General features: G+C 40.8%; 1 protein-coding gene across 1 annotated transcript in view; it reads left to right on the forward strand.

Moving 5' to 3' along the window:
* Positions 1-323: 323 nt before the first annotated feature.
* The window catches only part of LOC126392352 (dolichyl-diphosphooligosaccharide--protein glycosyltransferase subunit STT3B-like), a 71,275-nt gene continuing 55,132 nt past the window's right edge, over positions 324-16,466 (forward strand). The window contains exon 1 of the mRNA XM_050047710.1: positions 324-916. Within this exon, the coding sequence (XP_049903667.1) occupies positions 633-916 (284 nt within the window). The 5' untranslated portion in view covers positions 324-632. The remainder of the gene's footprint in view (positions 917-16,466) is intronic.

Here is a 16,466-nt window from a genome sequence, read left to right on the forward strand (position 1 = left end):
CATGAAGCCCCGCTCCTGTCATAGCTCTTGTTCCGTCAGAATATTCAATACTGAAATTCATTTATTTCATTGGCTCGTGTGAATTCAGCGAAACCTGCGCTGTTCGCGTGCCATACGCTCTCCCCGCTGTCTGTCACCCGACATCTTCACTTTCCTCTCGCGGTAGCGCATCTTCAGCGGTCAGGCGGCTCGTTTGTCATTGGTCGCTTCGCTTGTCTGTCAAGCGCGCTCTACCGTGGGATTGGGTTTCTCCCGGAGCCGTGTCCCTCCTGGCTGTACCTGTCTCACTGTGAGAGGTTGACAGCTCTTCCTGCTCCACGCGCAGCTCCCGCCCCTCCATCCAGCTCCAAGGAAGGAAGGAGGAACTGCTCGAGCCGCATGTGTCTGCAAAACCGTGCTGCTATGTGACTCCCCGGGATTATTTATCTGGTTTTGCGGTTGGTGGGAAGTAAGGTTGGAAAGTTTGTAATCACAGCCGGTGTTTTGGAGGGTGCGGGGTCCATAGGGAAGGTGGTGCAAGTGGTTTCGGAAGTGGAGCGTGGCAGCGAAAAGGAAAAAGGGGGGCTTTTCTTTCCTGTGTGATACCAGATAGCTCGCTTCGCTTGCTTGCCACGACGGGACTGACGTAGAATATGGCGGAGCATCACCCGGTTCCCGAAAACAAACACAAATCCTCCCTGAACTCCGGAGCGTCGTACTCGGGGAACGGGCGCAGCAGCACGGCGGTGGCGGAGAGAGGCAGCAACGCCGGGGCAGGAGGTGGAGGAGGAGGTCTGTCCGGCGGCCTGTCGCAGCCGGCTGGGTGGCAGTCCTTGCTGTCTTTTACCATCCTGTTCCTGGCCTGGCTTGCCGGTTTCAGCTCCAGGCTCTTCGCTGTCATTCGCTTCGAGAGCATCATTCACGAGTTTGACCCCTGGTGAGTTGGTCCTGTCACACACCGAGCTTCTTTGACCTGTTTGTCAAGATAGGCTGGTACAAATGAACAGTGAGCCCCGGCAGCATTGTGAGGAAGTTTCTTTGCAACATGTCAAGTGAGCGGGTTCTATCATATCTTGTCACGCGCCTCAATGATCAGAAGCGATGTCCTTGCATTTTTGGTTCGGCCTCCACGAACTTCAAGACCGGTACGAATTGGACCAGTGGTTACAAAAATGAATTAGCTTATTGTGTTGAATAATTTAAGCCACCAGACAATATTCTTGGACATCTTTTGTCAAAGCTTCAGCTTTAAATACACGTTTTTCTTTGTCTTTCCAGGCCATTGTGCTGATTAGAAACACATCACTTAATTTGGGCCCGCATTTTCAGTGGCAAGTGGCGCCTAAGGATCTATTGTAGTTCATTGTAAAGTGCAATGTTGTAACAGCCAGTAGAGGAGGGGGGGTGGGGTGTCAGAGCAGAGCAGACGAGGATAATGGTGACAGCTTCATCTGACGCGGGTTGAACCCGGAAAGAAGCAGTCGCACTGGGTGAAGTCCTTCTGACAGATTTCTCCTTTGTTTACCCACAGCTCACCTCTGCTCTGATTCAGTGCCGTGCAGCAGCACTAGCACTGATTACAGGGTTTAATATAGCCTGTGTGCCAAACATGTGCCACACATATTTCAAAAGGAGCATGTCATGCCTCTCAGTGACTTTAAGGCGATCATGTTGTACCTTATCCCGCACATATTCCTACAGACTTGGTATCAGAATCTGTCTGAAGTTAATGAAACTATTGTTTGTCCCCAGATTGTAATGTGCTTTTTTTTATTCAGTATTCAGATTCATGTGGCCGAGAAAGTTTCCAGGAGACTTACCTTGAGCACTTTGGCAGTGCCCTGGTACATGGTGCTGGTTTTAATTCAAGTGTGAAAAGGGTTTCCTCACACCGTCTCAGACATTAGTGCAGCCAGGCAGCAGCTGACAGTTGGACAGTGAGGTTAGCAGACTTTGCTGCAAGATAAGCCTCCTTACACAGTCAGGTTTTGTACTTTTTGTATTTTCTTGGAATACTTATAATGTGCTCACACATGTGCATGTCAGAGCTCACCGCAGAGATAGCGAAGCATAGGGGTTTAAACAAGCCACTGCTTCTCCAAACCCGAGCCGATGCTCTTTGTTGCACTGGCCGTCAAATTGTTTGTGTTTGATTTCAAAATCTTGACCAGCGTGACTTCTGATATATATTGTCCAAGCTTTTTATTTGTACTCCAAGGGAATGTTGCCTGGCCCAAGCCTGCATTGCATCACTGAAACCATTTAATGATTATTCTGAGACTAGCAGTGTGGATTAAACTGCCAGCTTCATGTCTGTCTGCTGAATAAAAGAGGAGGCTTGAAAGCTTTGGCTGGGGAGAATCCCTCAGTTTCTGTGTGTCGCTGTCTGAAAGCCTAACATGGCATGACATGGAGTGAAATTTATTCATACACTGCTTCATTGTTCTATCATTCTCCCTTTGCTATCAGACTGGCAGCATTATTTAAACTAGATATTTGGACAGTTGAGAAGGTGTGTGTGTCAGTCAGTGTTGCCTCTGCAGGAAATCTGATGATGCAATATGTTAAAGGTCAGTTAATATTTTTTGGACATTTAAAACCTTGATTGTGTTGCAAAATGCACCAATTCTGCCAATATGTTTCCAATAGATTTTTACATTGAAGGTAGTAAATCAGTTTTCAAATAGTTATTACAGTATTGAGGCTGCCTCACCTCATGTTTCAAAGGGGAAACCCCTGGTGTGTGCGTGTGCCACTGTGAGCATTTGTGAGGAGGAAGTAGTTTGTCTTTGCATAACTGATATAAACATACTACAGGCTGCTGTTTTTCTGTCAAATGGACATTTTAAATGTGTAGAAGGAGTCCAGTTTTTCAGAGGTCAAGCTAAAGGTACTTCAAGGTTGTCCAGCATTTAAATGGATAAAAGCCGCAGAGTTTACAGCCCTCTCTGATCACTGTTTGATGATAGTTCCTTCATGTACGACCTCCCGACCTCACTGCAAGGTTGCTGTCATTCTGTAGCTTATCAGTAAAAGAGTATTGCAGGGGAGCTCACAGTTGTATCACCCCTCCGCTGCCCTGTTTGTTCTCGTTCTACCCCTCTCTCCCTCCCTCGCGCGCTCCCTCTGATGTGTCCTTTTGATGTGGCTGGTTAATAGTCATTTTCCTTCAGAAGAGCTAGATCGAGCTATTAGATCTGACAGCAAAGCGGATCGGCGCTGGTATTACCAAGCAGCCAGCCCCTATATAGTTATGCTTTGAGTTGGGGCTGTGTGAATCTTTAATGGGACAGCATCAGAAAAAAAGTAAAAAAACAGCTTCATTAGTACTTATGTCTCTGTCTAGTACAGTAAAGGTTGCTTGATAGAGAGTGGACCTCCCTTGGAGCAAGGTCTGGCAGGGAGACGGCATCTGATCCACCTGTCATCGTGTGCTTAGAGATCTGGCGCTATGAATAATGGTTTGTAGGAAATTTAAATGCAATTAGTGTCAGTAGCCAGTACATTTATGAAGAATGACGTGGCTGATATGAATGAAGCACACTATTTGAAACCACACCAGTCTTCTCTTTGTTGCCATTTTTGTCACATCTGCATCCCAAGTAACTGAAGTGACATCTCAGGGTTGGATGTTGAACATCAGTACTTTTTTTGTTAATGACCAAAATATGTATTGAATGTGAATATTAAATCATCAAGTTCCAAAAGCTACCACTGAATGTCTAGTCAAATTTATAAGTTGATTGCTAATTATTTGAACTGGTAATTTCTTTTTTAAATAAAAGTTTAATCAGTTTTAGATGGTATTTTATTTAGACAAAGTTTTTCTATGGCTGCTTTTGTTGAGACAGATTGCTCAATGACTGACACTTTTTGCATTTTAAATGACAAATGTGGCTGGCGGAAAAAAAAGATCAGCTGTGACTAATTAACATGAATGCCATAGGTACAGAGTTTCCCCCAGTATATCGCAAGCCCGACGGCTCACTTGGCCTAAATCGACCCCTGCTTGGTGAAAGCATCAGGGATTTTTTTTATTTTAAAGGGGTCCCTTTATGCTCATTTTTAGGTTCATTCTTGTATTTTGGCTTTCTACTAGAACATGTTCACAAGCTTTAATGGTCAGAAAACACTTTATTTCCCTCATACTGTCTGTGCTGGAGCATCTGTATAGAGCCTCTGTTTGAAAAGCTTCATTTTTGCACCTGTCTCTTGAAGCCCCCCTCTGAAAAAGCCCAATCTGCTCTGATTGGTCAGCATTTCCGGGTCTTTCGTATCTCTGCACCATTGCACCCAGGGAATAACTGTTACAGATAATAGCAGCACTTTTCACCAGTTAAAGCTTCCCAACACAACCAGACATGTTCTAGCAGGAAAAATGATCCGAAATTGGGGTGAAATTAACAACATTGGCAACCAGTATTACATGTTTCCCTGATGTTAGCATGTAGCTACATGGAGCAGTGTATGTAATGTAAACACTTGCAGTAACATGGGTGGAACAGATGACAGTATAAAGAAATCTGTCAGGAGCTGACATCAGCTTGTAGCCAGGGAAAAAACATTGGAAACAGAGTATTCAGAATGTTCTGAAACCTGAGGTTTTTGCTCACAGTGTCACTTTTACATTCGTTTACCTCATTATTAAAATCTTTGGCCACATTTAACATGCACATCTGACATTGTAGCATTTTATATGACAGAAAATAAGGAAAAGTATAATACGTTTCCTTTAAAATGTATTTTTAATTTTTTTTTTTTTTTTTTTTAATACAACACTTAAGCCTCCTAATAATCTTCATTTTTTTTTTTAATACAACACTTAAGCCTCCTAATAATCTTCAATTCCAGGATTCTGGCCATCACAACTTTAAGGAAGTCTTATTATCCTGGGGCCAAAAACGTAGGATGGGGAGGATGAAAATTAATTTTAGATGATGGTTGGAAAAAAAAACCTCTGCTAATGATATAATGAACGGCAATAAAATGAAACTGACTGGTAATGGTAACGTTTCAGGTAATGAGGCAGCAACTGACATTTGCATTTACAGTGAGTGAGCTGACAGAAACGTTCCGTTATCTATGAGGTGTCAAACCTCTGCAACAGCTAAAATCATGTTACTTATGTTAACGACTTACTTACCTATACATTCCCTGTGGGACATAAGGCTGCAGTAAGATTTCTCCATCACATCTTGTCCTAGGCAACATGCTGCAGCTCTCCACCCAACAGGTGCATCATGTCCTGAAACTCCTCCAACACCAGCTAACAGGACTGTTTCTGTCTTTTTGGCTGCTTTATGCAAAATCTTATAACAAAGATTTTAATTTCAGGAAAGTCTACATTCATTTCTGAACAGCTAAGATTGTATTACAGCACAGATAATAAAAAGGTTAGTCAGTAGTACCACTGTGATATGTAGGAATATGTTGTGTAAAAGTGAATAGACTACAGCAGTCAGATACATGTTTAATCAGCAGTCTAGATCTCCTGATGCTCATCTCATTTCCGGAGTTGAAGCAGTTGTGAACATTTAGTAGACTGCCATTCAAAACTTGTGAACCAACAAACTAAGCTGAATCTGTCTACGCAGCAGTTATTAGCCATGCTAGTGGCATGGCTCTGGGATTGCATGTGTCTGTTTGTCTGTTGACGATGCTGAACTATCTCAGTAACTGTTGGATGGATTGTAATTAATCTTGGTGCACTCATTCATGTCCCCCTCAGGATGACTTGTAATCACTTTAAGTGGGATTTATATTTCTGTTTCAAATCAGTGCCTTACCTACGGCGTAGGCTCTGCATAGATGTGTATCCTATGCTGTAGCCTGATGTGCACCTCCCCAGAAATATAACAACACGTTGCAGTGACGCAGACCGCCTGTTTACACAATGAATTGTGAAGGCAATAAAGCCCTAACAAAACAGCATATTGTCTGTGAGTCATCCTGGCTTCACATGAGCAGAAGACAATCATGTAGCTGCTAACTTATGCAATGTAAATGTTATAGGCTTATACTAATAACAATAGCATGTTTTGTAGCATGTAGGGAAAACGTGTCTAAGATAAGTTTCGGTGAACTTTGTAAGTCAAAATGGAGCAGAATTTCATGATATTAACCTTAATTAAATGTTGCTGTTGTTCCTGGCTTCATAAGAGGAAGAGTCCACTAGCTGCTAGGCTAATTTAAACAACGCAAAATTCATAGGCTTGTGCTAATAATGTTAGCATTTGTGGGGAAAATGTGTCCAGCAAAAGACAAGTGTTTTGTCTGTTAACCTTGGGAGTTATAATGAAGCTGATTTATGTACTTGTGTTTGATATTGTCAGCATTAAGCCATATGTAATGTGTGTTTTAGGTGTGTTTTTAATCAGTCAAACTTTACTGCACTTCACAGAAGACCACTGCAGACTTGTGTTATGGAGGCGTTTTTAACTCAGAGCACCACTGTGCTTAAGTAACAGCATGACAAGGCTGCTAGCAAGGCTGTAGACCCTTTAGTCTTTTTTTAAATTTGAATTGTAAATATTGGAAGCTAAACCTGAACGGGTTGGATAGGCGGACTTTACTCGATGCAGAATGGATAAAATGCTGTCAAGCACCAGCCTTATTTTTATACCCAGACCTATTGATATCATGGTTTGGCTTTGTGACTGATTTGCCTGAAAATTAATATCCATGCCAGCAAAGCGAATTGAGAAGGACATTGTGAAGGCAAACAGAGTGAGATTACAATGGATCCTGTCTAATATGAGGATACTGTTCTCTTTGTTCTCACATGCACAAATGGAAGATAATAGGAAATGGGCCGGTGTTTATTGAGGATGGAGTTGATGATGTGTGTGTGGCGTTATTGCGCCCAGGCTGCAGAACAGGTTATCAATTGTGCCACGTTACAAGTCACTCAGAGAATGGGAGCAAGAGGTTTTGTGTTCTGTAATAGACCCAGGCTGTGTTGCTGTTGTACATCTGTCTGAAAAGATCTGGTTCATCCTCTGTATTTTCTTGAGAGGAAAAAAGTGCTTTTGAAGGTTTCAAATGAAGGGAGGGAGGCCGGCTTGGGAGGAGAAAGAAAAGTGCCTGCTTGAAACAGAATAGGGAAGTAGATCCTACATTTAGCCTTGCTGGCTTCATTTACACTGACAGCCTCTTCAGATCTGATTCTTTTATTTCTGCTTAATCATCTCAATCTCCCGGTGCTCTTCAGGTCAAACGATGCAGTACCTTAGATTCCTTTATTTTCGTTTTATTCTCAGGTGTAGGTGATGGTAGAAAGTGACTTCAGAAACATTATGTGAAACAGAAATTGGATCCAGGTCAGCAGTGGCTGGTGATTCATGAGCGCAAGTACAGCCCTGCTGTCTCCTTTTCGGTGCCTTCAGCAGTGCACTCTGTTCAGTGGTCACAAGGGTCATGACAATTTGTGCCTCTGGCCAGCTCTGTTGACAGACTGAGCCGGTCCTCCTGTAACCTGATTCTTTAGTGGCAGTGACTCTGCCAAACACCAGTGCATTCACTGGGCAGGGGAGCAAATGTTCTGTCCTGTTGGCTGCCAGTAACAGGCAAGGAGATGAAGGGCCAGATAGGCTGCCTGGCTAACACACTGTCAGGCTGACACACTCACAGACCCACTGGGTGGCTGTGACCTTGTGCAGTTTGGACTTTACTCCACACTCAGTGCAGATATTTTATTTACCGCTGCTATTTCCCAGTTGTTGACTGTAATTTGAGTTTTTGTTTTTGGTCTGGCACATATTGACCCAAAAACTAGAAACCCCTGTACATTAAAACTGTCATATCAAACAGCCCTGCAATAAATCTTTCTTTATGAAGCTTCTAATGTTCAGTTGTTGACATCAGGCCTGGGCTCGTTGCTGCATTACTGCAGTAATATGATGCCTACCACAGAGTTGAGCTCATTACTGTCATCACTGCTACTACTTCCAGTAATTCTTTCTCTCAGTCTTCAACATTATGGGAATGATGCACAACGTATTATGATCAACTAATACACACTGTTTGTGGGGTTATCTGAACAAATAGACAGGACTTGAATGCCTGTTCAGCTCAGGGGTTAGCTGCCCATCACCATTATGAGAAAAATTACAGACCTGGCTGTTGTCGTGTCAGAAGACTTTACTCAGCTTATGGTAAATTTTGCAGCAGGAGTTAGTGATTTTGTTTTGGATTGGATTGCATTCAATTGAATGGTGTTTCTTATAGTTCTCCACTTTCAATAAAATTCAGTCCAATTCACCGCCACAAACTTCTGCCTTGTGTTTACCAAGGAGGTGAGTAAACTCTTCTCTCACACAGTGTCAACAAAGGTTAAACTTGGCTGTTTTCACAAAGGTAGTATTTGTGTACGACTCATTATTTGGGAATTTTGTTGGGTGAGTTTTTGTCTCTCTACTTAGGTAACAGATATACATGTATGCAGCAGTCAGATGAATTATGCAGTTTGTTGCATCTGTCTTGATCAGCATTGTTTATGTTCACTTCGCATAACTGGAAACACACTGGTTTTTACAATGGGTGTATTGATAAACTGATCTAGATCAATATTATATTTTTAATCATTCATCAACGATTCCACATCACCAATGCAAAGTGAAAACATCAATAAATATTTTCATCTGCAAAAAATGCCTGTAATGTTAAATTCCCATGGCACTGCCATCCATTCATATCTCCTTCCTAAACATTCGAACAGTGCTAGCGGCCTAGAAAAAGACCACAGGGATATTTACTGATATTGTCTCATATTGATCACAAGCTCCTGAATTGAATCAAATCAAAATCATATCGTGGCAGCCTTTGTGATATCAGCAAGTATCATAAAGAATTGATATATTGTATTGTGATGAATCTCATGATTTATTTGCTACAGCAGATGCCTGTCTACAGTAAACTACAGTAAGATAGTCTTGTTGCAGAAGCACAAAGGACAGCTTTTGGATATATGGGGACATACCTTTCTGGTGACAATTAGTTTGAACTAGTTAGACTGTATTACAATACAGGGGGTTTTCCTTATTTGTGGAGTGTACATTTCTATTTGTAGTAGGGATGCACTGATTTATTGGCTGAACATCGGTATTGGTTGCTAGTCACCTTTTTGACTGTCATTAGCCTATCTGCAAATAAGATGACATTCACCAATGGCAGTGGCCGATGTTTTTCTGTTGTGTCACATCAATTTTGCGCAGGCTAAAAATCAGTATTGTAGACTAACGGCCACAAACTTAAATTAATGAGCAGGTACAAGAAGAATGCAATAAGTGTTTTGTCTACCTGTTGACAGTAGAAAATGTGTTTGGGATGAGCACAGATCTTCTCCGGGACTCCATCAGGATGAAAGGACGCAGTAAACTCGGTATTGACATGTCCATATTACACTCCATATTGTTCCCCGATAATGCTACATTGTGAAGAGCAAATCCGTGTTAAAATCAGCAGGAGAAGAGCTAGTTAACATTAGCTGTTAGCTGTTAGCAGCCGGTGGCTGGAACTAACAGCTCATGGAGGTGGCATTGAGTTACTGATCTTTAACATAAAACTTAGTTATTAGCAAGAAACTTGAATAAAAACAGTTTTTTGAAGGAGAAATTTGGTGATGTTTTCACAGCATTATAAAACAGATATTATTTTTTATTATGATATAAAGTAAAAAGACTTTTAAATAAGTTATTGTTTTTAAAAAAAATGTTTTTCTTGTTAAAGGTTATATTAAAAGTTGTTTAATAAATTTGTATGATCAAATTTGTGCTTATACAAAGGTAGTGTAATTAAGTTATTTTTTTATAGTGTAGATATCTTTATTTCCTTTTAATATATAACAGCAAAAACAAAATAAACAACAACTTAAAAACATTAGTATCGGCTAACAGCCAAGTTGTTATTTTCAGCATCTGTATCAGCCCAGAATTTCACAATCAGCCCATCCCTAATATGTAGTTATGCTACTGGATTATATTGGATCAACAAAACTCAGTGGTATGCATCTACACCCTGTTTGTAACTTCCTGTGGAGTAACTCTGTCCTGATGGTTGATGATTACAGAGCGGCACACTTGTACTCATAAACTCAAATTAAGCTGGTATTTTCAGGAAGTTGACAGGTCTTTCAGCATCACTGACTCTCTTTGCATAATAAACAACTTCCACTGTGCCCGAATGCAGCTGCTATGTCACGGCACCATTGGGTGTATGGACAAGTTAGTAAGGTGCGCCAGAAGGGCAGGAACATCAGAAAACTGCCATTGATAACATTTCAGAGCTTTGAAGCACAGTTCTGTCACATAAATTTGTTTTTCACCAGGAAATCCTCCCCACGGTGTACATGTGGAAGATCCCCTTTATTCAGCTTACATAACACTAATTCTGGTGTTTCATTACGCAACATCCAGAATGGGGATGAGTCACTTTAAGCTATCATTCAGATGGGAGGGTGAAATCGCCTGGAACTAGTGTAAACTTACCAATTTACTCATGTAAATTTATTCTATCAGGGGAAGATGACAGGAAGTGCTTCTGTATTTCCAGCAGGGTCACATTTGGCACTGACCTCTGTGGCGCTGAGCCGTAAAGGTAAAATGTTATTTATTTGAAAACACCTTAGAGTGACAGTGTTTGTGTTCTCACCAGTTTAACCAGTAAGATTGCAGTCAGAGGAAGTATGTGCTGTTATCATAGTCTATCAGTTTGTGAATCTGTGCATTGCGTGTGAACGTTGGACTGTTTGCACTTCGTGGCTGTTGCTGGAGCTGCGAACTCCGCTTTATCACACGCTGTAGCCTGACAGTTCCTTTGCCACCACTTCTTTTTGATCTATGGCCGTTACCAGGGCTACTTCTCCTTTCCTCTGTGTAGTCTGTGCGTATATGTGAGTGTGTGACATGTGCACATTTGCAACTAGTTCTGTGATCTGCTGTGGCACTTCTGTGGAGGCATCTTAACCCTAAAGCTAGATTTCTTTGTCCCAAAATACCAGTACTGTATAAGCACACTGACAGATTGTGATGATGAAACAGCAGTGCAATAAACCCTCGTGTTCTTGTCAGACATCTGCTGATCATGTCTTTGGTTTTACTGCTTGATCTTTTTGTTTTGTTGGTTTATGTAGTGTCAACCCAGTTTTGTTTGACAGGCTCTTTGCTGTGGTGCAGAGATGCCTACAAGCAACACCTAATACATGGGTTTGGCTTAGTTTTAAACTCTTGGAGTAGCCGAAGGTATTATCATATGAGAAAAGACATTTATTCGATTAAAAATTGGTTTACCAACAGTGGTCTACAGATAGATTTTAAGACATCATTTTAGGCTATGCAACTGGGGATATACATTTGTCATTCTTGTTTTGACATTATAAAGCATTTAAGGCTTGAACTTGAACAATTTTTAAAATTACTGAATCAGCTCCCAGTTGTTATTTTGATAAATTGATTGACAAGCTCAGGTCACTTGTTTTGTCTGACTAACAGTCCCCAAACCCAATGCTATTAAATGTGCAATTATACACAGCAGAGAGAAGCAGCAACTCCAAGTTGGAGCCATTACATTTTTGACATTTTTTCTAAAAGACTAAATCATTTTAACACATAAAAACTGTATAGCATTTAAAAAACTGTTAGATTAAGGCTGCTTGGTTGCCTAGAGGTTAGGACAGATAACACGTAACTGCAACAGCCCAAGGTTGATTTTGAGACACTTTGTGCGACCAAAAACCTGTCAAGTACAACTAAACATTTCCATTTTTGGAATATATTTGACTTTTTTAGTAATTTCTGATGGAGTAAATGCACCTGTAGGTGTGGGATTCATCTTTAAAATGTGCTTTTGCAACCTGTTGTTTTGTAACAAAGCTCCATTTGGCATCTACAGTAAGAAATGACATGGAGAAAAGATTTTCTCTCTGTGTTTGAGCTCTTGCCAAGTCTTCAGATGATTTGAATGTGAAGCTTAAAATCTTGTGAATGGCCACTCTAACGAGTTCTTCTTTTTGAGATAGAGAATGTTTCTGCTTTGATTTCATTATGCTTTGAACGGCTACTTCTGGCAGCATGCCTCCATACTGCTAACACTTTAGTTTATGCAGTCTTTTCTAATCACATTATAGAGCCACTGACTAGATGTACTGCTTTCCTTGCAAAGCCTCTCTTTAAGCAAACATCATAGACACATTTAAAATATATAGTGCCATGTGCTGAATTCTTACTTCAGCCTGCAGTACTTCTACTACTACACTCAAACTAGACTACACTTAACAAGTTTTTTACCCATAGTTTTCTTTCTGCAGTGGCTGCAAAGGAATTCTGTGGATGCCTTAGTGTGTTTAAGTAATTTATACTGCTTTTATTTCTGTATTTATGGGTTATAGTTCTAACTTGTCTGCTGAACACCCTCATGTCTGTCTGCCCTTTTTTTTTTTTGCAAAAGCCTTTGTCAGGTTTTAATTGACTGTAGCTCATGTATCTTGTAATGCATTACTCTTCTTCCCAACCGATTATTGACAGATTTCTTCCAAGTGTTAAATATATAAACTGTCTGCTGCAGAGCACCAGACCAAATACTTTGCTGGACAATATCCGCTCAGAAAGCTGCTCTACAAGGCCTGTGCAACAAGAATGCTTCAAAACAGTTGAAAATTAATGCTGTAGTCTTCTTGCCTCTACTTACTGTATTAACCCAATTTCACATGGACTTCTTAATGAGGATAGTAGATAATGACTTAATGAGGAGCATGGCAGAAAAAGTAGCACAGAAGCTACACTGTGATCATTGTTAAACAAAGACTTTTGTGATAATTTGCATCAAACCTGATGTTCACTGAGTTTTACTGCAGATGATACCTTGCTCATTTGGTTCCTCAGTGTTACAGCATCAGCGCACTTCCTGATTATTCTTTAATTAGCTTCCTGCTCCAGTCTCTGACTGGTGTTTCAGGTTCACAGTCCAAACAGCATCATGCTGTATTCTGCGATGGTGCACTGTTTGTCAGGCTGCTTGTTTGTTGGACCCTTTGCTTCACTGCTGGTCTGTGTTGTAATGCTTAAAAAACGTGATCAAATTTAAAATGCAATTTACAGATAATTATGAAGCAACACTTTTTTGACACATATCTGTATTCTTTTGTCCTGTGTTCCCTGTCTTCCTTTCTGCCGAAGGCACTGTCACCTGTTTCCATTTCCTCAAACATCTGTCCATGTATCATCACGCTTCTGCCTCTTGTTCAGTCAGTGTAGAGAATCTGACAAGCTCACTGCCAGCTTCACACAGGCAGGCAGGAAATCAGACCGCATGTCTGATTTAACTCCAAGTATTTCCAGCGACATCAGTTTGAAGAGAATGTGCTGCGCTTGCAAATTGTCCCATGACATTGAAGAAAGTCATCTGTAACCATTTCAGTCTATTCGCTATCTGCTGGGAATCAAATAAGTGTTATTGGTTCTTGTGTGCATAAGTAGTTAGGATTTGTCATGGTTCATTTGATGAATAAACAGACACAGCTTGGCTGCTCACTCTTTCCTTCTCTGTGCCTCTCAAGGAGTCCTGCTCTGTCTCCACCTGTTCTGTAAATAAAACAAAAAGAACTTCAGATTTGTTCATTAGCATATCAGGATTTATTGTCATATGCTTTAAGATACAGGAAATTCAAAATAACAGTTTTATTGCTAAGTAGGTGTCTTTTTCACAACAGACAATTTTTACTTGTTAGCATAGGAAAAGCACAAGTGTTATTAAAAACATTAATTGCTCCATTTTTAATTTTTAAATTTGAGCAGCTAAATATAATTGAGCCATCATTCATTTTAGTATTAACTCCTGAGCTTTTCCTGCTGTTAAATATCAGAATGTCTTCCTTGAAAAAGTATGTTGTAAAAAAAAAATTTAGACTTAGAGGCTCCTTAGCGTCAGTCTGTTTTGGTTGGATTTTGATTCAGATAATTTTGAAAACAAGGATGTACCACTGTGTGTTATGCTTTGTCCTTTTGTCCCACTGTCATGCTGTCACAGTGAAATTTTCCGTGGCTCAAGTCTTGCACATGCACACGTAAAAAAAGAGGTTGACCATTAGTGGAGTCTTAAAGACTGACGTGATAACGATTGTTGTGAGCAGGAAAATGTTAAAAGTTAAAATGATTAACTGAGCCAGACATGCTGAGCATTCCAGTTCCCTACTACCATACTATTTAGTATGCCAGAAAAATATTTAGGGTGTCCAAATGCATAGTGTGTCAAATGTAGTATGTCAAAAATACGAGGATGTTCTACTACATCTGGTCGTATTTTGCAGTATGCAAGCCAGCATGCTTTTCTGGCTATTCTGACCCCTAATCCTCTGCACAGCGGAAGATTTGTTACATCAACTGAGCAGCAAACAGATGACAGCTTGACAGCTGGTTGGCAGCTGATTGACAGCTGTCAGAAGCAGCAGCATTAACGAATGACAGCACATTCAGTTGACTGATGAGCAGTCGAATAGTAATAATCGAAATATCAACTATATAGATGAACAAAATAATCATGGAAATAACCAACAACAAAAGAACATAACTATGAAAATAACAGTGACAGAGAACTGCATATGTCATTTTACTGTGGTGAATATAACTTGTTAGAATCTACAGTGTATGCAGGTAAAACTGAGAAGTATAAAACTACATACATTGCAAAGTAACAACAACAGAGCTCTCCTGGCTGACCTTAAGTTCTGGTGAGCTTGGTGAATGGCGTTTTGTTTTATCTCCATGGTAATGGATATATGAACAAGACGGTCAAAGTTTAGGGTGCAGTGTTGTGAGAGTAGTACGTCCTGATTGTGCGCATACTGCATGCAACAGTACGTACCTTTCAAGGGCAGCTGCAGTACCTAAAAGCACAAAGAAGTATGTAATTGGGAACACGCCCCTAGTGATTGAAAAACCCTGCCCCCCGTCCGCACACTGGGGTGTTGGTCTGCCATGGCACTGATGACATGCATTGTAAAAATTTAAAAAAGTAACAATTATGATTTATCTACCAGATGAACTGTAGGCTGGCAGATAGACAAAGTGGTACCTTTTTTAGTGATCAAATTTGTCGCCACCATGGTGAAGATTTTATGCCGTCACTGATAAGTATCTGCTTACATCCACTGGGCTGACTGCCTTTAAAAAAAATAAAAAAATAAATTAATTCACTGGAAATGTTACATAAGGCCCGTTTCCACTGAAGAAGTTCCTGGTACTATTTAAGGGGCAGGAACTATTACAGGAACGTCCTCTCGCTCGGCCCTCTCAACCGCCATGTCTCCACTGAGAGCGTAGTCGGAGGAAGGTTCCTGTAAAGTTACTGGCCTCTAGATGTGACGTAATCGTTGTGCGTACGTAGGGACGCTGTTAGCTGTTAGCTGATAGCGGTGTCTGTAATAACTCACGAAGTGGCCCGGGGAAAATATTTTTTCCACCTTCTCTATTTTGTATTTTCCAAATAGTCAAAGTACTGATATGATGATCCATAAAGCGAAAAAAAAGAAATAAAGTTAAAGGCTAGTATATGGCTGTGTAGTGTATGAAATGCTAGAGGGCTTTAAATTTAAAACAAGAAGGGGCAGTATTTACTCAGTCATGGACTTCTGCTTCTATAGGGCTGGCTCGCTGTTGAGGTCCAGCCAAGAACTTCATGTATATACATGTTATGTTAAAATGAAGAACAGAACACTCAGACTCAGTCACACAGCAGAAGGGACCTGCTTTCTCTAGAGTTGTCCCCCCCTCTTTTATTCAGGTCAGTGAAGTATGCCCCCGCGTGACTGGTGGAGGCTGCGCAGCCATTGCCCACTGTCGAAGCCAAGTTCCCCTGATGCGATAATTTGTGAAATGTCCTATCAGCACCCATTAATTAGCCAAACTGATTAACTGGTCGACCTCTAGTAAGACGCCACTTAGAAACGCAGTTAAGCCGGTTAACATGTGGCTAAGAAATCTGCTCTCTCTCAGGAGAAGTTCTGCTGAGAAAATCATGTTCCTCTAAACCCATACCCGGATTATGGAAACAGGGTCTCTTGACATTACAGAAATCAGCTTACTGCAGATAGCCAGTAGCAATCCAGTTACTAAAGTGCATGTGAATGCACTGATTGGATGTTAAGCTTAGCAGTTGATGACCGATGAGGAATGGACGACATGATAAAAAAAACTTGAAACATTTTTCAGCATGTCTGCAGCAGTTCCAAGTTGTGTTGGCGGTTAAACTGGATGTTTGTGCTGTGGTTGGGAAAAAATCCCAGTTGTTGTGTTTACTTTACATTCTCTTACATCCTCATGATTCCACAGTGGTAAGTGTGGAATGAGCACTGTGTGTTTTTTACTACAGCCAATTTTCTCATCATGGGACTTTCCAGTCAACTTTAAACATTAACCATAGCAGAAAAGCAAGTCAGACAAAGGTGAGAAAGCTGTGGTCAGTGTTGCAGTGGAAAGCTTCAGATGATTTCCTTCCCT

This window comes from Epinephelus moara, chromosome 6, assembly GCF_006386435.1.
Source record: "Epinephelus moara isolate mb chromosome 6, YSFRI_EMoa_1.0, whole genome shotgun sequence".
NCBI classification, from domain to species: domain Eukaryota; kingdom Metazoa; phylum Chordata; class Actinopteri; order Perciformes; family Serranidae; genus Epinephelus; species Epinephelus moara.